At 39.1% G+C, this 24,956-nt stretch overlaps 1 protein-coding gene across 6 annotated transcripts in view; it reads right to left on the bottom strand.

Annotated features, from left to right (window-relative positions):
- The window catches only part of tns1a (tensin 1a), a 110,386-nt gene that overhangs the window by 27,536 nt on the left and 57,894 nt on the right, over positions 1-24,956 (bottom strand). For all 6 annotated transcript variants that reach the window (XR_005610228.1, XM_039606673.1, XM_039606675.1 and 3 more), the window contains 12 exons: positions 22,556-22,605; positions 20,868-21,039; positions 20,640-20,690; positions 20,430-20,552; positions 19,020-19,084; positions 18,407-18,490; positions 9,438-9,550; positions 9,263-9,323; positions 9,068-9,143; positions 8,802-8,931; positions 8,070-8,135; positions 6,735-6,860 (listed from right to left, as the gene is read on the bottom strand). Coding sequence is in view for 5 of the 6 variants with exons in the window: in XM_039606673.1 (XP_039462607.1) it covers positions 6,735-6,860; positions 8,070-8,135; positions 8,802-8,931; positions 9,068-9,143; positions 9,263-9,323; positions 9,438-9,550; positions 18,407-18,490; positions 19,020-19,084; positions 20,430-20,552; positions 20,640-20,690; positions 20,868-21,039; positions 22,556-22,605 (1,117 nt within the window). In the remaining variant the exon portion in view is untranslated. The remainder of the gene's footprint in view (positions 1-6,734; positions 6,861-8,069; positions 8,136-8,801; positions 8,932-9,067; positions 9,144-9,262; positions 9,324-9,437; positions 9,551-18,406; positions 18,491-19,019; positions 19,085-20,429; positions 20,553-20,639; positions 20,691-20,867; positions 21,040-22,555; positions 22,606-24,956) is intronic.

Here is a 24,956-nt window from a genome sequence, read left to right as displayed (position 1 = left end):
ACATGCAGGCTGCTTTTAAAATACCCCACTGCGCTTCATGTCTCAGGGTTTTTTTCTCTGCAAACGTTTAATGTGTACAGTAGATCTGTCAGTAAATGTTCTCAATTCAATTATATATCTTAATTTTTTGTAAATAGGCTTTTTAATGATAAAAAATGGCAATGACTGTGGAAAAAACCACCACCACCAGTGTCTGTCTGTCACTGGAGCGACACAGAATGCAGAAGCTGGGTTTCCGTTAGGATAAGAGGCAGGGAGGTTGCTATCAGCCTGCAGTACCACACACTGTGTTTGTCCAAGTGAGAACAGCTGTTTGGTTGTAGGCCTGTGTGCGACGCTTCAGACACACCGCTGCCCGCTCAAGCAGAGAGAGAATGATTAAGCCGAGTCTAATTAGGGATCATCTGTCAATGAGTATCTGCTGAGCAACTGAAGGTAAGTCAGACTCAACAGTTTACTCCCGTGTGACGGTTTTTCAACGGACATTGGAATATAATTTTGTATAATTTTGTATTATCTCATGGGGCAAAATTTTCAACTCACTAAAAAAGTTACAATTGTTCAAACATCGTTTAAAAAAGAAATTCATTCCTACATCAACTGTGTCACAGTCCAAGCTTTCTGCAGCTCACACGACGTTACCAGCCAACCGAGGTCCCTAATAGTTTTGGTGTACCCAAATTGCAGCCCGCTCATAAAATGTTCCACACACAAATTGCTCGCTCCATGAGTCATTTTATACCACATAGGTGCCAAACACACAGGAAGCAACACTGTCGACATGGAAACCTAATAAACAGACAAACAGACTCGACTGTAGACCAAATAGACAGAAATTTGTAATTTTTTCTGGGCAACAGTACAAGGAGATGGTAGTCTAAAAGCAAAGTGATGTATATATAAAATGTAATACCATAAAAAAGAGTTTATCCAGAGAAAAACATAGCAGCAATATAATTAAAAAACTATATATATAACTTGAAAACATCTAACTAAGGCAACTGCACAATTACTTGAGATTGACAGAGATTTAAAGTTAAGAAAGTTGCTAGTGGTAATTGAAAGGCTACACAGAACCACTCACCAGTCAGTGCTTTCCAGCTGCTCTTCTTCTGTCCTTGACTTTATGTCATTCCTAATTCTGTCCCTAATTTTTTTTCTTTTCCCAATGCACTCAGATCTCACAGTCTCAAATCAAATCCTCACTTGTATTACACCTCAAATGTAAAACGTCTTTGCTTCTCTCAGCCTCTCTGTCCCTGTCTCTCTGTCGGTCTCTATCCAGCTATTCCAGACATGTTTCAGGGCTCAGCCCCAGCCAAATATGGGAGGAGGGCGGCGAACGAGGAAGGCGGCCTGCGCTGTCAGTGGGCATGCTGCCCTACTGTACACCACACAGACACAGAAACACACACAGACACACTCTCCAGTGGCAAGGATGTTTTTAGAGGCTGCTTTCATTCTTTATAGGTGAGTTATCTAACGATCATTTTTATGTAATGCTCTTATGATTCTTTAGAAACTTATGGAAAACCTGATGAAGGTGAGGAAGCACTTCTAAGCATTACTTCAAACTCTTAAGGACTGAATTACAAAACCCAATGTATCCAACACCAGATGATCGTGTTAATTCATTTGACTTCATAAAATATAGCGAAAGGGGTCCAAATATATTTGATATTTGTATCAGTGCTTTGATACTGGTGGAGACTAGTTATGATGCCTAAATCAAACATATTGTGTCTTTTACTGCGAAAGTCTGGAGTCATCCTTCATTTCTTTGTATTTTGGTAGGAAAATGTGGTATAGGCACAGTGATTTATTAAAATGTTTAAACATACATGAAAATAAAGTATGTTTATCTGTCAAGATGACTTCAAACTGCTTCAGCAATGTTAAGGTGGGGAGGCCAATCCATGATTCATAGTGTTCATTTTTAAATAAAATGTTTTCCAGATGGTATTGCATGGTGGATCAAACTCTGGTGGTACTGTTATGTGTTTGTAATTCATCAGTTTTAACAAGATCTCTAACACCACTGACTGAAATGTATCCCAAACCATGACAGAGCCTCCACTGTGTTTCACAGATGGCTGTAGACACTGTTGTACCTCTTTCCTGACCTCCAACACATACTGATGATGATTTGGATTCAACACTCCATCAGACATGTTTCCACTGATTTCCAGTCAAGTTTTTGTGTCATTTTCACACCTCAGCCTTTTCTCCCTGTTTCCCTTCACTAAGAATAGCTTCCTGACAGCCGCCCTTCCACTGAGACCATTTCTAATGAGGCTTTAGTGAATAGTAGATGGATCAGCTGAAGACCTTTCTGATTTCTTAAGGACATGACTTTCAGATACTGTTCATTTGCTGTAGGTATTATTTTGGCCTGCCATTTTTTCTTTTGTCCACCACTTTTTAAGGACACACTGCACAAAATGCTAAGATACACCAAGTTTTCACAATTTAAAATACAATACAATTTAAACAATATTTTTTTGTTGATGATTAAAAACTCATAGGTCAGTGTTATGTTTCTTAATAATTATATACATTAAAAAAACAATCTGGAAAATGTTCGTGTACAAGGACTGGACTGAAAATGAGTGAAACAACAGTCAATGTCCAAGGAAAAACATTGAAAAACCTTCAGAAAGTTGGAGAGCTATTGCTCAAGACAATGTTTAAAAATTACAAGAGAAATCTGACTCCTTGCAAGCTAAATGTAAAGAAATGAGTGATGGCTGAGGTCTTATACCCCCTACCTGTCATGAAATCACTCAATTCTGCTATAATAGCGTGTTCCTTGGCTTTTTAGCCAGGTCATTAGTGATGCCAAGACCAGAGCAGTTGGAGGTTCGGAGCTAGGATTATTGGTGGATCCTTGGAAAATGTTGTCTTCTTAAGGGGTTATCAGCTGAGTTGGAATACAGAATCTCTACGGCCACCCATTGGGCCAAATGGTTGCCTTTTTACTGATTTGACCTCTGGGCCAACAGCTGCCTCCAGACCACAGGGCTGCTAGCAGAGCAAAGGGAAGCCGACAAACACAAGGTGCACTACATAAACACGCACTCCCGCATACCTCATAAAAAACTGCAACAGAGCTACACTAACATGCAAATATTTACAAGCACACAGACTAGTTTGCATGCCCATATAGAGCAAAAAACACTGTATTATACAAACAGCACATACCAGACTCCTCTCCTTGTTTTGCCCATGTGCCTGTGCGTCAGTATGAACCACACACATCTCTAAGCTACCAAATCCTTCAGACCTTTTTAAGATGCCCGTCTTTCACTGAGTTCTCTCAACTGGATTTCCAAGGTCAGTGGACTCTGTTAAAAATGGCGTCAGGAAGAGCTAGCCAAACCTCAAAAGCATTCAGACATCAACACCTGAGGATGAAGCATTTGTTCAATTATTTAAATGAGACCTGACGAGTGACCATTGTCCACTGAGCTGGAGCAGTTAAAAATAGGCCATTCTGTCACAGAGCTTATAAGTGTTTGGAGTTTGTGTGGGCTTGCCAACTCAAATGTACATCGCACACGTGATTAACCTTTTTTCACAGAGGTGGTTATATTTTTTCAAACACCAAAAAAAAGATTGTTCACCAGTCTTGTGTTAACCAATTCTTTGAATCTTGCATTTTCAGTTTTGTGTCTTCCAAAACAACTAAGGTACTGAGCATCCCCTGCCGATCCAAACCTTGTAAAAACAGACACCATATTCTTGCACAAGTCTCGTCTCAGCATCCACACTGCTGCATCCAAGCGTAAGAGCGAAGCCTGCAATTAGAGAGATGAATAATCCGGCCGAGAGTTTTTTGTTATTTTTTTCTGCTGAGTGCTGCGAACACCGCTGCCCATTCAATTAGGATCAAACTTGCAATCCTGGCGATTCCCACTGACCTTACTGCAGCACAGCAATTACTGCAACGGTTCTCTGGGGATGTTCATAAAAATGAAATGGGTCTTTGCAAAGCTGTAAAAAAAAAAAATCCCATATATAAAAGTGGACGCAGCACTACAAAGACTGCCAAGTCCTGACTCAACCAAGGGTGACTACATCCTCCTGTTTGTGCAGATTTCTTTGATTAACAGCAGTAATCATGAATCTCATCATTACTGAGAGGATCCAAGGGACCGTGCCAGACTGGCAGCTATTGTAAGTAGCCAACAGTACATTTTAAGAACTGCAGAAGCAGTGATGATGATGATGATGTGTTATACTCAGCTGTCAGTTAGTGATTCCACTTCTCCAGTTGTTCATTTGCACACTGGATATATAAACATTAATAAAAGGTAAACGCTATGTAAAGCAGGTTTGTAGCATATCCGTGATAAAGCTAGAACATAAACTACGAGGACATGCGTACTTTTGCATTACATGGCTGACAATCAGACAAGCAAACATTCCTTTCTTTGTGCCGTATTTCAAAATCAGGCCTCTGAAGTAAAAATACTTTAGATAAAAAAAACCAAACACAGCTTCTATAATAGGTGTTAAGCATTAAATGGAATGCCCGCATTTTAAGTTCTGGACTCCTGGCACAGAAGCAATAGCTCAGAGTGGACAGAAATGAATAGGGGCACTTGTGGGAGTTAGGCCCGGTGGTGTTTTAAGTTACACCCCTCAGGGGAGGGAGCAGCCAGTAACAGGGTGACTGACGCCCCCTATTTCTTCAGCAGCTATTTAAAGTCCTAACTGACAGGCTGGGAGAGTAGCAGCAGGAAGAGGAGGAGGAGGAGGAGGGTGTAGGGCTTTACAGGAAATCCTTCCCTTTGGTCAAGGCTCTAGATCTTGATCTGATCAGGGTGAGGAACTTGATTTATCTGTGAATGATAGGTTGGTACCTATATGTATTATTATTGGTATTATTACAAACTACAGGGTGGGCCATTTATATGGATACACTGTAATAACATGGGAATGGTTGGTGATATTAAAGTCCTGTTTGTGGCACATTAGTATATGTGAGGGGGCAAACTCCTCAAGATGGGTGGTGACCATGGTGGCCATTTAGAAGTCGGCCATCTTGGATGCAACTTTTGTTTTTTCAATAGGAAGAGGGCCATGTGACACATCAAACTTATTGGTAATGTCACAAGAAAAACAATGGTGTGCTTGGTTTCAACGTAACTTTATTCTTTCATGAGTTATTTACAAGTTTCTCTTTGTTCACAGCCATTGACATGTCGAAGAGGTTAACACGTGAGGAGCGGATCGAAATCGTGTTGACATCTGGTGAACGCAGTAACCGGGTCATTGCAGCAGATTTCAATGCATGACACCCTACGAAAACCACCCATCTCCCATGCTACAGTTAGCAAACTGCTTGCTAAGTTTCGTGAAACTGGTTCAGTGTTGGATTTGCCAAAATGTGGACGCAAGAAAACTGTCACTAATGAAGAAACATCAGTGGCTGTCCTAGCTTCATTCAGCAAGAGCCCACAGCGTAGCACTCGCCGCATGTCACTGGAGAGTGGCATTAGTCGAACATCCTTCGTGGATATTAGCTACTCACAAATGGCACCCTTACAAACTCCAGCTACTGCAGCATCTCAACGAGGATGACCCAGATCGGCGCACAGAATTTGCAGAATGGGCAAAACAAAAATTGGAACAGGACCCTCAGTTCACGCAGAAGATTTTGTTCAGTGATGAGGCAAACTCTTATGTGAATGGTGAAGTTAACAAACAAAACCACCGCTATTGGTCTGACCCTAACCCACATTGGATGGATCCCTCCAAGACTGTTGGAACAACAAAAGTGTTGGTTTGGTGTGATATATGGGGTACAACGATAGTGGGTCCATTCTTCATCAATGGAAACCTCAAGGCCACTGGATATTTGAAATTGCTACATGATGATGTGTTTCCCTCTTTATGCACTGAAGCTGGCACGCTTCCCTGAGTTTTTCCAGCAAGATGGTGCACCACCACATTATGGGTGCCAGGTCCGAGCATTCCTAGATGAACAGTTTCCTGGAAAGTGGATTGGTCGTCGTGGGCCAGTTGAATGGCCCCCAAGGTCTCCTGATCTGACCCCCTTAGACTTTTATCTTTGGGGTCATCTGAAGGCAATTGTCTATGGTGTGAAGATACGAGATGTGCAGCACCTGAAACTACGGATACTGGATGCCTGTGCTGGCATTTCTCCTGCAGTGTTGCTATCAGTGTGTGAAGAGTGGGAGAAGAGGGTTGCATTGACAATCCAACACAATGGGCAGCACATTGAACACATTTTATAAGTGGTCAGAAACTTGTAAATAACTCATGAAAGAATAAAGTTACGTTGAAACCAAGCACACCATTGTTTTTCTTGTGACATTACCAATAAGTTTGATGTGTCACATGGCCCTCTGCCTATTGAAAAAACAAAAGTTGTATCCAAGATGGCCGACTTCTAAATGGCCACCATGGTCACCACCCATCTTGAGGAGTTTGCCCCCTCACATATACTAATGTGCCACAAACAGGACTTTAATACCACCAACCATTCCCATGTTATTACGGTGTATCCATATAAATGGCCCACCCTGTATATATATGATTCTGTTTCTGTTTTCTGTTTCAGTCTTCTTCATATCTCTATATTCCCCTGTGTACAAAATGCATTAAGAGTAGGTGGTTCATTCAAAAAAGTCAGGTTACTTGGTTGACATTTTTCCCTATATATAATTTTGCCTCTTCAAAATAGTCACTCTACTTCATTTGCATACCGTGGTCAGCATCTGCAGCTTCCTCACAGCGATGGCTGAAACTCTCATATGAGTCCCAGCGGATCAGAGGGTCCTGGGTGTTGTAGTCCACTGAAACGCTCGGCCCATTCTCCAAGTGACTCAGGCCTAAGGTTCACACAAGTAACATCATCATACAGGGCACTGTCATATTAGAACGTTTATATACAGCGATAATATTTTAGGTTGGAATGGCCTAAAATATATTAATAATCAGTTATCTTCTATTAGTTTGTAAATTTGAAATGGAGTTCCTCTATCAGTGGTTTGTGGCTATATTGACTTACACTCTGTTATCATTGGGAAAACCAATTTTGATTAATCAGCATTTTTATATTAAAGGATTTGTGTCTGAAATTCATTACGCCGACATAACAAATGTTGCTTTATTCTTAAATAGTGTTTTTTCAAACACAACATTGATTTGTTTGGGATAAATCTTCTGTTATCACTATGTTTTCCTTTTGCTATTTTATTTTTTATGCTAACACATTTCTCATGAGTTTTACTCTCAATGGACTCTTTGGTTGACTCTGATACATTTACATTAACGTACATTATGCTTTCGCATGAACTTTATTAATTTAAATAGTTTTTTAATGTAAAATAATGAAAAAAGAAAGAAGTATCATATTTTAACACACTGACACACATATAAACCACCACCCAATGTAAGGTCTATGCCACAACTGCCCTAAATTAACAATATTGGTAATTACAAAAATAATTTCTTACATATCTGTAATGGTTAATCCAAACGTTTGTACACATAAATATTGTTCTTTTCCATGAACTTTCAAATTTACTGTTTTACAAAACAGCAGAAAAAAAGTAAAGAACACTTTTGTTTTTTGATTAAGAGCTGATATCACTGTTTTTGTTTTTACTTGTTTTACTTTTCCTTTACTAGTGTTTAGGTGATTGGATGTTTTGCTTGATTCATTTCTGAATTCTTCTCAGAGAAGTCCAGCGTGCCGGCTCAGATTTGTAGGTGATAACGTACATTCAGTATCTTATTTACCTAATAAACAACTATATATACTTAGTTCGTTTACATATATCCATTTTCCTGTTTTATTTTTATAACAGGTGGTCTAATAAATTCAGGGACTGTATACATGCGCACTTATGAACCCTTGGTATTCTCTGAGAGCTTCAATTAAAATAATACATTTTAAGAAAATTCTTTTTTTAAATTTTGAAAAAAAAAAAAAAACTTCCAATGGCCAATACATCAGATCTCAGTTCTAAATGTTGAAAAAAAGTTGTGATGTTAACAATCAATTCTCCTTTCAGGTTGCAAAAAAAATGGATTACCTTTGATTTTCTCCGGTCCGTATGAGAAAACAAACTCCACCTTCCCATACTCTGGAAACCTCTCATCTGCAGACACACACAGCAAGAAAATCTGTTTGTTTTTTTTAAACCATGAAAGCATGTGTGGGTTTCACATCAAACAAAGGCACGGTTACAATTTATCATACATAGGGTTTACTATTTTACAGTTTTTCTGTATGAATTTAAATTACTTATCCAAATTCAAATCAATTGTGCAAATTTAGTGTTAATTTGATCTTCCTTTAATAAGAAATCTCTGGTTACTTTTCGCCATAATCACAGTATTACTGTAAGTGAATGCTTTTCTGCTTCACCACCAGAGGACCCTGTTTACTGTGAAACTGTGGGGAACACTGTCCTCCTGCAGCAGGACCCATGAATTTTTCCATGCTGGAAACCAGAGATCCAAGCAGCAGATAGAAGAGCATCAGAAACTGAAGCCATTATACAGTCTTGAGGTAACATTTTGATAAGTCTAGGTCAACACTAGGACACTGAACACCACCAGTCTTTTGTGTATAACTACATATTTCCATAGATCAAAGCAAAATAAGTCATAAATCTTTTGCCATATCAGTGCTAAGCTTGTGTATTTTTAAAAAGAATAAACCTTTTTCAGATACATAACCTTGATTCACAAAAACTCTATACAACTGTATGTTTTTAAGTGTCAAACAGTGTGTTATGTAAATCCAGCCAAATCAAAATTACCTTTGAAGGTCTCGTCCAGCTCATTCTTCCCAAAAACCACCCCAAGATCATGGATGGCACAAGTATGGAACTGCACCCTGAACACAACGTCTCTGGTTGGGTTTCTGTATCTCTTGTGGTAACACTTGAGCTAAGTTTAACAGATAATAGAGAAAAAATGGAGAAACATCATGAGACTCTATATAATATTAGGAAAATGTAAAGAAAAAAAGGTAAATGGAAGGAAACTGTTGCTTAAGTAAAGAAACATTATTTTGTTATCTTACCAGGATGTCTCCCTTAAGAAGCAGTCCAGGTTCAATGGTGATACAGATACTGGTGTTGCTGTCCCCTTGCACATTGCTACGGTTAAAAAGACAAAATACTAACCTTTAAAATAAAATTACTTTTCACCTCACAGGGTCAGTTTATGCCTGAATTCAAACACAAACCACGGTGAACTAGAATAAAAATTCCCATACTATATTCCTGACGTGTAGACTGGTTGCATTGCCTGGTAGATTTTCAGGAAAGGACGGCAACCTGTGAAATGATATAAATAAGGAATTTGAAATGTGTACAAGAAAAAGAGCAGAGTTTTTTCTGGGGTGTTTTCTTTTCTTTTTTAAATTTTTTTTGGCAGTGGTAGATGCTCACCTCCTTTGGACTCAAAGTTAGGTATGCCGTGCATGATGACGTGATGCAGGAACAGAGGCTTGTTGTTGATTTTTATGTGTCCTGACAGAAGGCCGTTGAAGTATCGCACATACCTGGACACAATGAAAAGTAAGCACTCAGTCCCAAAGTCTCAAAGTCTTTACAGATCAAGCCTTGTTAAAGCTGAGGACAGATAACAAAACTGCAGGTTTTCCTCTCACCCTTCACTTGAATTTTCATAGGCCTCTATTTTAAACAATGCTTTAGAAAAACCCATAATGACATGGATTATTACAAGGCATGTAAATGCTTTAGAGTGTAAGTAAGAGAGGGAATGAAAAACTAAAAGCAGCAGACTAAGGGTGATAGCGCTGGGTGTTAAGGTTGTGCAGCCAAAGAAGTAATGAGATTGGATGAAAAACAATTATTTTGGAACTAGAAGTCTTCTGTTATCGGTACTAGTCACTTGTAACTGAACAAACCTTTTATAAAGGGATTCTTTGAACCTGATGTGAACAATAGAATGAATGTTAGAAGATTGCCTGTATTACTTGGAAATGCCCTCTGGGGATCATGAATATCATCACAAAATCTCATGGCAAACAGCCGAATCCTTGTTGAGACATCTCTTTATCCTCCCACTAAGCACCTCCTGGCTAAGTTACACACCAAATCCTCATCCTGCTCATTTGGTGTGGTTCACCTTTACCGCCTGTGAGCTCCAACAGAACAGCCAGAACAAAATTTCACTCGTTAAACAGCCTTTATCCACTTTGGGAAATGTCACACTGAGTTGATGTGTACGGAGGCCAGTTGGGGGTCTGCTGAGTTACTGTGGTCTGGTTGTTAATGATGATAATGATGATGGTACCGAACGTAACCTTGACCGCAGGGTTGCCACATGCACACGCCTTCCTTGCTCTGCTGTCAGTGGCCAGATGGTTTTGCCTCTGTGAAATTCAATTAGACCGAGCTGGGACGCCATGTTAGCAGTACTGAGATTAACACAGGCTTGTAAGTATACCACATATGTGTGTGTGTGTGTGTGTGTGTGTGTGTGTGTGTGATATGACACATAATTACATTCTGTCTTATAACAAGACAACATCCTACCATAAAGGTCCTGGATGAGGCAGTGCCATTACAACGTCTTGTTTTAACTCATACTGCTAGCAATTGTATTTATATAGCACATTTAATTACATGTAATCTCAATGTGCATATAAAAATTAAACCTTAAAAAAAATCTACTACTGTCAGATATACACTCAGTGATACATTAGGTACAACTACTCCATCATTTGTTGATGTAATTTCTAACCAGGTAATTAGATGGCAGCAAAAAACTGCATTTAGTGATTTAGACATGATGACCTGCTGAACTTCTGAGCATCAGAATGAGGAAGAAAGATCATTTAAGTGACTTTGAACATGGTTGTAGGTGCCAGACATGCACCTACAACCATGTAGGTGCATGGTTGTAGGTTGTAGGACCCTACCAACCATCTAAATTTGGTTGGTAGGGTCATGTAAACAACATGAAAGCATGGATCCATCCTGCTTGGTGTCAACGGTTCAGGCTTCCGGTGGTGTAATGATGTGGAGGATATTTTCTCAGCACACTTTGAGGTCTTTAGTACCACAGGAGCATTGTTCAAACACCACAGTCTGTATTGACATGGTCAGTATTGTTGCTGACCATGTCCATCCCTTTATGACCACAGTGTACCATCTTCTGACTGTTGCTTCCAGCAGGATAACACACCATGTCACAAAACTCATGAACCTAACAGTGAGTTCACTCTTCTCAAATGAACTCTACAGTCACCAGATCTCAATCCAACAGACCACCTCTGGGATGTGACATTCACATCATGGATGTTCAGCCAATAAATCTGCAGCAACTGTTTGATGCTGTCATATGAATTTAGGTGAAAATCTTTTGAGAAATGTTTTCAGCACCTTGTTAACTCTATACTATGAAGAATAACTGAAGGTAAAAGGAGGTCCAAACTGGTACTAGTGAGTTACACCTAACAAGGTGACCAGTGAGTCTATATTTTTAGCCAGACAGATTTCCAATTTTAAAGTTACAGGAGTAAGATAAAGCTGGGGTATGTGGGGTTCTGCTAATGCCATCGCTTCACTGGACTGTGACCCTTATTCCTGTGATTTCCGTTCAAGTTCTTTGTGAGCAACTAGAAAAGCACATAAAACAGGTCAATGGTGTTTTGTCCCATAAATTAAATCACACTGTAAAAACGATAATTAGTAATTGTTGATTTGAGTAAAGTTTTCAAATTAAACTGACTTAGAAATAAAACTTTCCATTTACAACCTAAAATAGCTTGTCTGCCCAACAAATTTCTTCCATTGTTGTCCTAACTAAGATTTTCTAGCGAGCATAACAAAGATTATCAACTTTTGAGTAGATTTTTTGAGTCGAGTTGGGAACCGGTGGGAAACCCCGTAGGTGACTGGCACCAGTGTTGCCAACTTAGCGACTTTGTCGCTATATTTAGCGAGTTTTCAGACCCCCTAGCAACTTTTTTTCTATAAAAAGTCGCTAAAAAAAACGATAAAGCGCGTATCGCTTTTACTCTCAACAAGCAGCGGGTGCTGTAACGCAGTCAGTTCTTCTTTAATCTTTTACTCTTCTGCTGTTTTGTGGATCACAAGGTTTAAAACTACTTATAAACACACACAAACACAAAGTAACTCCACCAGAGTGCCTATTTCGGTCACTTTTGCGGTCCAAGCCCGGTAAAGGAGCAGGGTTGGAATTGTGACATTAAAAAACAATAATTGCTAAAAGAAATTTAATTTGTAGTTCTAAATAAACTCTAAATGCATTTAGGACGTTTTTTACTCACTTTATGTCTCTTCCACGATGTTATTTCTCTCTCCAACAACATAGGTTACAATTATATTAGCGTGACCAATTATGCAAATTAGGTGATGACGTCATTTAGCGACTTCTAGCGACTTTTAGGACAGCCAATAGCGATTTTCCTTACTGAGGAGTTGGCAACACTGACTGGCACACGTCGTGGTCTGAATAAGTTTGAACTAGACCAAACGAGTCTGAGCAGACTGTGTGATAGTGGTTTGTCGATGTGTTCTGAACTGAAAACCTGCTAAGAAACTTTGAACAAACGTGGCCAAAATTGGATGAAAATTACAATTTTTAAACCATTACAGATTTTACCTGGTCTGAAGTTGGAGTGTATTATTTGACCATTTTTTTGGACAGGTGCGGGAGCTGCCGGCCATTTGCCCTAGCAGGTAAGCTAACGACATCTGTTATTAGGATTTTCTACAAGCGCTAGGCTGCATCCTCCTGAGGACCCAGGAGGGTGGAACGAGTAAAGCACTGAAAAAAAAAGCCAAACAATAACATATTTAAGTCATCTAAGGGACTTATATATCATGTTTAAGCTAGCGAAGGACCGCGCTGGGGTTGAAAATGATATGCCAGGAGTTCGCTGTTCTCGCTGCTCTAGCGAGCCTTGAATCCCCAGCTAGCTATCGAAGCTGGTGGTAACAGACGTCTCCAGAAAACGTAGAAGCATTTTTGCAAAAATGTGTTGTCTTAATAAACTGAGCAGATATTTGAAATTTACACAGCTACATTCTCGCCTGAAAATACCTTAAAAGTTTACTTTGTGACCCAGAAAGAGTAATAAGAGTAATATTAAAACTAAGTGGCTGCCGCCATTGTTTGAAACTAGAATCGGCTGGGCGTGCTATGAATTCTGGCATAGGGTGGGCCACGAAGGATACACCTGACCCATCCTTCAAAGCTGTGGAAAGTATTGTATTGTTTTGAGAGCCTTTTGTTGGTGGAGTATTGATTTTATGTACAATTCCACGGGTAGACGCGATCTGTACGGTCCGACTTTGCATCGTGCGCAGTAAGGATCGTGGAGTCCGATCCGTAACTTTTTTCGTTTTTTTTTCTACATTATATTGAAATGTTTCATTATTGCAAACATTTTCTCTCAGGCGGAGAGAGGTCGTGGAGTGTCAGCCTATGGTATCTGAGGTCCAGGAGAGATGACCTGCGCTGTTTTCCTCTGAGGAGGTAAGACTGTCCTAATTTATTTATAATTTAATTATTATTCAAATTGGGCATGATTTATACTTATATTGAAGCAGTACGGTATTTGCTGGGGTAATGCATTGGCCAACTTTATTATCTTGTGCTACCACTCCAGTCAAGGCCCTTGCCAGTGTTATATTGAAATCCTTACCCTGAACATTTCTGCCAGTACAAGAGTCCCCATGCTAAATCGAAATTGTGAAACAGAAAGGCAATCTCATAATTTTGACTTAGCATGTATTTTTTTTTTTTTTTGTGCTAGAAATAGGACTTCTATAGTCTGAGATTGTTAGGAAAGAATACTAAGGCAGGTCACAGAATCTGATTGGTCACAGATTTTGGTGCAACTTAGAACATAATATGTATTTTCATATTGATACTGGGTTTTGTGGGAGGTGTTTCTATTCCAGTGCAAAAGACGTATTCATGAGAGATTTTTGAAGTAGGTAGGTAGGTTTTGCTGTTGATGACACAGTCAGGCATATAACATGGTGCAGACTGTCCAAGACAGCTACCCAGGAATTTTCTGTGTTGAATAAATGACAATATTTTGGTGAATGTATTGTTTAGATATCTGAACATTTCATCGGATCACAAGCAAAGACCTCCTGGGGACCTTCAATGCATCCCTTGACAAAGTTGTGCCTGGCCTGCTGAAACTGTACTGGTCTAAGAAGGGAGCTCTTGGTGAGGAGATGGAAGACCTCCTGGATAAACTTGATGAACAGGTGAGTGAAGTGCTCCTTTATCTGACATTTGCAGAAGAGAGTATACTTTTCTCTTAACAGAAACTGAAAAGATGTTGGCTTCAAATAAAACACATCAGTGGACATGTCCGTAAAATGAATGTCATGAGTCATTGCTTTGTTCTTATTTGGCAGTATTTTATTTAATTTGTAAAAAGAAAGTAAAATTGTTAACATGGTGGTGGTTGTTGTTTTGGGGGGGGGGGGGTTGTGCGTTTTGCGTGTTGCTGGGTCTGACCTGTGCTTTACTCTCATTACTATGAGAGTTCTGATTTTGCATTGTGTATAGTACACCATGTTACTTCACTAATTGAAATTCTTGTTTTCCACTGAACACTCTTTAGACATCCAACACTGTGTCCAACGGGCACTGAGAGGCCTGCCCATTTTCCTCAAGACAAGATGCAACAGAGGTTTTCCTGAAGTGCTTAGTAAGTACAAAAAACTAATGCAAGTAAAACTAATTGCTATGAGATGTTTTTAAAGGATGAGTTTATCCAAAATGGAAATGTACACTTTCTCAGTGCAGTCCAGATAATTTTATAGTGGGGATTGCAGTTGTCATAACTCTCACTCCTTTTTTTCTGCTGAGCAGCTGCTGGGCATTGTTAGTGGTTGTTCCATAGCAGAAAATATTTTGTACAAAACTCACAAGGTGGCATTAATTAAAAAAAATAAGCTTTTTCTTCTTAAAACCTCCATGGGTCAAACGACCAGCATGGTATAGAGGTTAAAGTTAAAATCTTTAGAAATTTGTTTTGTCTTTAGTTTTTCTTAGCTTTCAATAATTCATATTTTACTTTTCTTCAGGACACTGACATTTTGGAACCAGTGTTGAACGGTGCATCAGTTGCCATCCTCACCATCCTACAAGATGACGATGCTGATACGTCTGTGCGAGAACATCCAGTTGTGTTGGAAGGGGACATCGTGCTACATAACATTCCAGATCTCTCTACTGCCCTGGCACACCTCTTTGGCCTTCTGTATGCCCTCAACATTGATTATCCAAAGCAGATGAGTTTTACCTTTGAAGCAATTCAGGCCATCTTATTTTGGCCTGGTCGGACAATATGAAGGTGAAGTGGATAAATCATTATTCGAAATGTAAATTTTAGTCAGATGAATCTGTATTGTTGAGAATATATGGTGAAAATTTGTCTTGTAGTATTTTAAAAGATTTGTTATAGTGTTAGTTTCCTCTTCATTGATGGTAACATTTCTAATACCTTTTAACTTCCATAGTTCATCATAGTAAGCCTGTGTAAAATGTCAATGTCTGGGTGCATAGGCAATCGTTTGTGGCACTACCCTATTTAATGTGCAATAGTTATGTTCAGCTTTTACAAGACGGTCAGGGTGTGTGTGTGTGTGTGTGTGCATGAATTATTAAGTTGCTGGACACTTTTCTTTTTTGGTTCTGGACTCTGGAATTTTAACGTCTCTGCTGGGGTGCTCAAAGCACCCAAAAGAAACTGGCAACACGTTTTTGTTTGTTTGTTATTTCTTTTCTTTCTTTCTTTTTGTTTTTTTTAACAGAAATTCACCCTACTACCCATGACATTCTGAAATGTACTGAAAAGACTGTTGAACAAAATAAATAAGCTTTTAGATAACATTGAATTGTGCTTTGTTTTATTCTATATCTATTTATTAAGTGTTTTTTCAAGTATAATAACAACATACATTTTCCTTTGTTTATATAGGTAAATTTTCAACTCACTGGAGTAAGAATTGTATGATTACTCAACAAGAATATCTGTGTTTGGTGAAGGCAGAAATACATGGCATTGAAACCAGAATTTCTTCGTTAGACTTCCAGGATTATCCTAATTAGGTGAACAAGAAGATCCAAGTTGGCAGAACTTGTAAATCTTAGTTGAGTCAACAACAGTTGGCAAAAGTTGAGAAAACTCAAAAATCTCTTGCATCATGTTGCCTTGAAATTTTAAGTTTTCTCAACATTTTCTTTTTTACAGTGCAGAACACTTCCAATCCTTGACACAAATGTTCACTGTGCTTTCTGCTGCATACTACTATTTTCACGCTAATCATTTAATGACACTAAAATGCTACACGTAACACCTTTAATCCTGCCTTTTACTGGCTTTCGTGGAAGCAGCGGCCTGAGATCATCTCCCAGTCTTGATGTTAATGTCACACATTCCAGACCATAATGCTGCCAGTCTCTGGGGGCAGAGATAATTATATCCAAAGCAGGAAATAGCAGCGGGGCAGAGGGCAAGCCTATAGACCTGTTAAAGAATGACTGGCTGACTAATTCACAAGCTCAAATGAAGTGGTGTTAAGTCCCCTGGTGTTTCCTGTGTTCCTTCGCATATCCCCCATAACCTTTTTCCTGCTCATCCTTTCTGAAAAGCCCAGATCAAGACACCAATCTTCTCATGTGAAGAAGGGAAACTGAGAGGGGTCAAGCCTTTTAGCACCTCCCTGCCTAATATGCAAAGGCAGCTAATAATGTAATAGGAGCAGATTTATGACTTAGAGAACAAGAAGACAGTGTCCCTTGAGTGAAAAGTACAACAAAAAATAAATTGCTCAAATGTTTTTTAACCATTCTTGATTGGTTTGACTGGCTCTGGTTTGGAGTTATACCACTGTATTGCAAAAAAGTGTAGATGAAGTCACGGAAAATATCCTCTGATATGCTTAAAAGACAAGAATGTACTGTCAGCAAGCCTTGCAGCCTCCCCAGAGACACCAGTGGAATTCCTCAGACAGACGAGACAAGATAGATCGCCTCTCTTGGTGCTGTTTCCTCTTAATTACCCTAATTAAAACAAAATTGGTGATGAACGAAAAGAAATAAGAAAGAATTTCCTCTGTATAATTTTTCTAAATCTAAATGGGAGAGATCGAGTTAACACACTCACTATTAAAAGCATGGAGCTGAAACTTTTTCTTCCCTTTTTTTCAAAAACAAAATCCAACCATCAAATCTCATTTTCAGGACTGTAGCTATAGCCTTGTCTGCTGGAGTGGAGTTTTCTATTGCACTATTTTTAGATACAGGTAACTAGTTTCTTATTGGCATTCTTATTAGTAGTATATTGAATTTGTATTAGTCACTTTTTGTTTTGTCAAAACATTGACTGGGTAATTTCCCTTGACAACTTTGTGATTACTGCTTTTTAAAAGTAAATTGTTGAACCCATTCTGCAATTTTCAGCTGTTTAACTGACTTCCATACTTCCTGTGCAAAGTCCTTGAGCCACCAATCATTTCTTTGTTGGAAAATAGGTGAAGAAATACATGTAGTTTGCAGAGTTTGTAAAGTTATAACAAGCTTCAAAGTCAATATTTGGTGTGACCACCTTTATTCTTCAGCACAGTCTGAACTCTCTTAGGCAGCTTTCTTGTCATTTCTTTAAGTAGTCTTCAGGAATAGTTCTCCAGGCTTCTTGAAGGACATTCAAAGCTCTCCTTTGGATGTTTCTGCCTTTTGTTCTGTTCTCTGTCAACATGATCCCACACTGCTTCAATAATGTTGAGGTCCGGGCTCTGGGGAGGCCAGTCCATGACTGATAGCGCTCCACTGTGTGATTTTTCTATCCCGGTATGATTTTACTGCATTGACAGTGTGTTTGGGTTCATTGTTGTACTGAAAAATGAAGCTGTTGCCAGTCAGACGCTTTGCAGAAGATATTCTATGGTGGATGAAAATCTGATGGTCATAATTCTGTTAATTTTGACAAAACTGTCAAACATGGATTTATTACTCTACTAATCGGAAAGTTAGTGTTTCAACCCTTGGCCACTTCAAAGCATCCTTAGGAAAGGTACTAATCCTAAGTTGCTCTCTGAAACGTTCATCGGAGTGTGAATGTGTGTGAATGTTAGAAAGCATTTAACCTTAAGGCTGAGGTTAATGAGACATGTTGTATAAAGTGTTATGACTGCTCAAGTACAGTAGAACTGTGTAAAATTACTAAGAAGTGTTAAATCCTCTACTAACCTACTAACTACTCCTTAATATGTTTTATGAAATTGTTGTTACAGTTGCTTAATAAATCAAATTTGGAACGTAGTGGGTAAAGTGCTAGTGTTTAAACTAGCTCACCACATAGCAGATGTGAATAGGAAGTGAGGTAATAACTTACCTCCTCTGTGATGGCTGACCCACAGGAAGTGCTTTGTCTTCATAGAAGCGCCTCATTGCAAACCTGTCCAATGCCTGGTCAGCACTTAGAGACACAAGAACTGGGTAAGTGATGTTATCATTCACCAAAGAACATTTTGAAGATTACAAAACAACAAGGAGAACAGCCTTTATTTTGGAAAACCTGCTGAGATTTAGAAATAGCCCCCAGCTTTCATCATTTATGAAGCAGCTTTAATTCCCCCTGGAACCCTCCCACCTATTAACATCTGGTAGCATTAAAGAACGATGACAGTTTCAGAGCATTTCTTCTCACAGAGCCAGAAAAATGAGCTGGCCAGAGTCGAGTGTTTAGCTGTTATAATCACATCGTTGTTTAATTTTCAAGGCTGCTCAAGTCCCAGACTTCAAGGTCTAACCGTGATGGATTGTTGCTCCTGTCCTTACATAACCCTTCGAGGAGGAGCTTTAGAGGATCAAAGCACGCAGATCAAACTTTTTCAGTGCTGACAGCCTAAAATGTTCACCTCTGTTTAAACTCAAACACCAACGCCATCTAATATGTAACACTACATTCTAACACGTTTTGGGCTGTGTGATGACATGTTTGATACCTTGCAGATATGTTGCTGTAATGCATGTAAGCAGCCACCACAACACCCGTTCGACCTCGGTTCCCCTGTGAAAGAAACACAAAACAGGGCTTGTTTAAATGATTTAAAGAGTCAAGATGCGTAACAGGAAAATTGATGGGAATTAGGGAAGATTCCAAAAGGATCATTGAATTAATGATCAAGGAACAGCGCAGAAACAAATCCCCCTTCGATGGTAATACATTGGTCGGCGAGCATTTTCACGTGTAATTGAAACCCAAAAGTTGGAGCTATATTTAAATAATAATGTTTAATCATTCTGCTTGGTTAAAGTGGTCGGCTCAATTCGAGCATAAACTTTGTTGCTTGTCCTGCTTTATCTGGATACCATGTGCAAATACTCTGAAACAACAGAGGATTCATTGCATAACTGTGAGAGCTAAACAATCTGCAACCTCCAAGGCTGAAAGATGAAGAAACTGTAGTTTCTCAACTTATGGCTCGCTTCACAAGCAGCCAATCCCCGTGCATGCCCATGTTACAGCCATAGTTAAAATGACTAGCAGAATTTAATGCTAAATTAATGCTAATTTTCCCTTTTGTAACATCTTTACTGGTGGTGACCACTTTAAATTTTAATACTTTGAATGACTGGTGGGTATGAAATAGGTTGAATGCCATCTACTAGACTTGCCTATCAAAGCTGAAAAAGTAAACTGAAACTCCTAATTGTTTTGGGGGAATTTTGCCTTTTGGAGAAGTTTTAATACATAAGATATCCTTGTGTATAATAATGGATTGCATTTATATAGCGCTTTTCTAGACACTCAAAGCGCTTTACAATTCCACTATTCATTCACTCTCACATTCACACACTGGTGGAGGCAAACCACCTGTATCTCTAGAGTCTAAGCTTGCTAACCAAGCAAGCCAGAGTTATCCAAAGCTAGCCAAGTGTTAGCGCTCTAGCCTAATTATGCTCATTTCTGATTACCTTAAAAACAGTGACAACCAGAATACATAATTAGAACACAGGTGATACAGTAGCTCATCCGGCTCATAAGCCACTACCTTGATAACAGTTTTGGGTGAAATCCAATTAGGTGATCGCTGTGTATTATTTTGATTAAATTCACATGTTCAGTGGGGACGTTTCACCACGGCATAAGGTTATTGGTCCTTCAGCTAGATGAGCTTAAAACAGTAGTCCATAGCTCAATGTGTGACTTCACAGTGACTATGTTTTATGTCAAGCTATGAAACTGAATAACTACAAATTATGTTGATTTTATGAGATCAGCAATGAAAAAAATAATCACATTTCCATATTTAAAGGGAAACTTTACAATCTCTATGCCCAGCCAATAAATGTTCCAGCACATCACCGCCGCATTACAACAGATGTTTTTACACTTTGTTTTTCTGCCTTACCTTATTGTGCAGTACCACCACATTGCGTGTGTCTCCATTGAGCCACGTGTCAATGGCCTTGCACATGCTGCAGATCTTATCCAGTGCTGGTGCATGGTGGTCCGGCCAGCCAAACTCAAGAACCTGAGAATAATTATTCGTCAAATGAGCTTTCGCTTTCCAAATTTGTTCTTCTTAACCATGAATATACACTATATGCCATGTTTGTACCTTATGGTTTAACTTTGTTAAGTCGCTCTGTCCTTCGCTCAGGTTGAGCACCTGAAATCAGGAAGAGAGTAAATCAAAGCAACTGATGGACGTGAGATGCATTTTAGAAAATCTTTGGTTTTTGTTTTCAAGGACATACTGTAACCATCTTCCAAAAAACCTGACGAACAGCAAACAAAAGTGTCAGTACAGTCCTGTGCTCTAGTTTCAGCTGAGGGTGTTTCTTACCAGATAGTGCTCGCCATGTTTTGACCGCAGCATTGTCGCCACCTCTTTCAGGTTGGCGTTGTAGCTTTGCTCCTCGGCCCCAGCGGGAAAAGAGACAGAGATGATTCTCTCTGTGATGTAGACCAGGTCGACCTCATAGCTCTCCTCCATGGCCTGAACCACACTCTGACTCCTGCAGAGGTAGAAGGAGCAGAAGGTCTTGAAGCTTGTCCCAGTGGCAGATTTTACATCACAGCACCATTTCACATTTTTGATTGGCAACAAGCTCTTTTCAGAGCAACATAAGCTGTGATTTTAAAGGGAATGGTCAACTCTATTGTATATAGATCTGCACTGATCAGAGTTCAATCACAGAGTCCACAGAGTTAAGCTCAGTCTGCAATATTCATTTGTCATATACTGTCATACAGGCTTAGACCCCCAACCAGTAATGAGTTTTTAAGACTGATACCAATATTTGATAATTGAGAAATCCAATATATCAGACATTTTTTTCCATTTTAAACATACAAAATATATCCGTGTTCTCTAATATTTAATATGTGTATTTGTCCATACTATGGTGAGACTGCGGTTTAAGTCACTCTGTTGCCAATAGGGAAGATGCTTGAGCTCTCTGGTGGTCGATCTGTGCAACGGCAACACTTATAACATTGTTGAAGGGTGTTTTTCCTTTCTCTTATTTGCCTTTTTGAATCTTCATTTATCAGACACAGTAAATGCCAAAACCAGGACATCGGCAAACAGCTAATATCAGCCAAGCTTTATATAGCACACTGTACGTAATTATTTTAGTCTATCTACAGTTATAGCTGCCTCTGCAAACCACTTTGCAACCATCCCCATACCAGCTTCTCATTTTCATGCAGTTTCTGACTTGCTGTAAAATTAAATCTTTGTTGTGTTTGGGAAAAAGACCATCTTTATTACATCTCATTATGATAAATACAAATATAAATTAATAAAATATACTGGTACTTTTCAACATTGTTACTGTATAGTTGCCAGAAACTTTTAAGAGACAACTCAATTTAGAAGGACACATCTTGTAAAGGATGCTTTGACCTTTTAACCTTATCAGCTCTAATCACAAGTTTTCCAGTTATATTCCAGTGCAGGATTGCAGCTGCTGTGAGAACATTTCTTGAACTCTCTGATTTCTCTCCGGGATTAGCCAACAGAGTTTATCACAAACATCCACTTCATCACATGTAAACTCCTGCAGCTCACTCTTATATTTCTTGGAAAGGAAAAGATTTACAGTCTTTCCGTGACTGTTGACACGACCTCTGCCGATATTACGCAACCTATTTCACCGGCCAAACAGCGCGCAGTTTTTTTTGTTTTGTTCTGTTTTGTTTTTGGTCAGCGGGCATACGGTAAAGCTCTGCATGAGAAACAGCCATGCTTCAAGAATGACAAACAGCAGAGAATATGGAGTGAAAATTTACATTCCTACACACCCAGCACAAACAATCAGTTTCTAATCTTCATTAATAATAATCAAGGACTGTAATGACTTAAAGAGCTTATTAAAGACTAAACAATAATTTGGTAATCTTAGAAGTCATGCTGTTTAGATTGTAGAAAAATAGACTTAATTTACTCCATATAGAGAACCCTTATTTCTCCTAATGAAAGCAGTGTGAACAACAATACAACATGGCTGTGTGATGGTGCTTTCTTACCCCGACTGCTTTCGCCTTATCTCCACGCTCTTGCAGGACCTCGTAGATCCCTGGTGGGCACATACACACAGACACACACAGGCAGATGGTGGGAGACAGAGGGAGAAAAATGATTCATAAGCAAACTCCATCTGGTAGTCATGATGATTTTATTGAATTACAGTCTGACATAAGCTATTAGGGAAAAGTCAGATCACAGACACAAAACTGAAACTGCTATGAAAAGATGGAGAGAGAAGAATCAGCTGAAACAGAATGATGAAAAGTAAAAGAAGCAGCTGACAAAAGAAGGCATTCAACCAAGACGCTTGACAAAAGGAAACCGAGCAACAGAAAGAAGACAAAGAAGAAAGAAAAAGTATAAGAGGTGTAAAAAAGTATGAGAAATGAGGAGAGTGTTTTAACAGAAAGCCATCTTGAACTGGGGTCTTGTCAAGACTCGAGCACGCAATTAATTATCCTGTCCTTTACCCAGATATTTACAGAGGGAAGAGTGAGAACAGGTTGTTTCACCGTGACAGGGCTGCAGATGGAAAATGTTACTAAATATGCTGCACTGTCGAGGAATTGCTGCATAATAGATGCTAGAGTTGGCTCTTCCTCTTACTGCCTGTCGGCCGAGGGGATAACTCTGTGTGAGTCAGGAAGATGAAGCCATCCAAAAAGACAAAATGACTGCTGAATTTATCTCCGCGGACATCATCTGTGACATGCTTTACTTTTCCCCCCACATCGTCATAAAGAGTGAGCGCTCGGCTTCACCGCTGAAGAGGTTAAATAAGTGATGTTGGCAAGAAGTGTCTCAAGGTTAAACACGGAGCTCCCATGGCTCTTCTTACTGCTGGCGAGTGGCTTCTCCCAGAAAAAGCTAATGCAACCCCCCCCCACCCCCACCACCCCACCCCAGTGAGCCAAAATGGTCACATAATTCTAAGTGATCTGACAGGATCCAGATGCTAGACGCACCACGGACGATGGTGTTTGCAAAATGAAACAGCCTGTTCACACAAGGCTTCACGAGTGCTTCGATGTTATATGTCACATCACAGGGACAATCTGCAGCAACATAGATACATAAATGAAAGTCAATCTGCATGTAAAGTGGGGTAAGCGTCTCTGAGATTTAACGGTCACTTTTTGCCCGGTGACACCGGGTTTTGCATCTACCTCACACTTACATCTGTACCCAAGCTCTCTATTGACGTTCACTATTAAAAACACAAGCCACAGCCACTGTATGACTAATGCAATGTGTTTTGACTCAATCTTGCTTCTATTATAAATATAAAGGAGAAGAGTGGTTCCCAACTTTTTTCTATCCAAGTGTTTTCTAAGCGCCAATAGATTGAAAAAAAAAAGCTTTTCTTAAACACCTTTTATGTTTAAATGTGTTGAGTTCAACTTTATTCATCTGTTTTACTATTCCATAACTTCCAATTTTAAACATTCATCCATGATTTTTAGACACTATTCCATTTAGCAGCTTGGTATCTGGGCAATGCTAAATGTTTATCTGTCTTATTCTTTCAGCTGTTACGGTGTGTTCCTGACCAGTGTTGGTCAAGTTACTTGAAAAAAGTAATCAGTTACTAATTACTGATTACTTCCCCCCAAAAGTAATCCCGTTACTTTACTAATTACTTATTTTCAAAAGTAATTAATTACTTAGTTACTTAGTTACTTTTTAAAAACATGATTTACAACCTGAATAGGTGATAAAGCGATAGATCTTTCAGCCCAATTCTACTTTTTCTGCATAATCCATCATACAAAATGTAATCAAATGGAAAAGTCTCTTTTTAAAACTTGTTTTATTAGTTTTAATCTTTTCACTTTTTGCATCAAGCAAAAATTAAATTATATGCAACATTCTCTGACTGGAAGAATTTTGTTTAACATTTAAACCTATTTTCTGCACATTCCAGCACATAAAATATTTTTTTTTTTTTTTTACACTCACTCTTTCAAATAGATGAAAGTAAAACACAGCAGAAAATAAATAAAATCAAAGACTAGCGGTCCTTTTGCTCTATTTTCACCTGTAAAGCAGGACTGGGTTAGGCGGAGGTTTACCCTGGTGCAGGTGTGCCGCAGCGGTCAGTTGAAGAATCCGCGAGTTTCTCGTAGCGCACTCGGTGCTTGCTTGGAAGTTAAGGGGTTTTTTTCGCTGTAAAAGGAAGTTTTCTTCCCACGCACAACGGACACTAATGTTTTTGTCACTTTTTATGGAATCAAACTCAAAGTAAGGTCAGTACTTCCACGCTTTAAACGCTGCGCGCTCATACTCTCTCCGCACTCGATATATTATCCATTGTTGATCTGCAGACAGCTGTTGTCACGAACGTTGCACTCGCTTACCTCACTGTCATGAGACACTCTCACAAAAAATCACGGTTTTAGT

This window comes from Oreochromis aureus, linkage group 23 (genome assembly GCF_013358895.1).
Source record: "Oreochromis aureus strain Israel breed Guangdong linkage group 23, ZZ_aureus, whole genome shotgun sequence".
Taxonomy (NCBI): domain Eukaryota; kingdom Metazoa; phylum Chordata; class Actinopteri; order Cichliformes; family Cichlidae; genus Oreochromis; species Oreochromis aureus.
The sequence above is the reverse complement of the archived record's forward strand: the minus strand, read 5'-3'. Positions and strand labels throughout refer to the sequence as shown.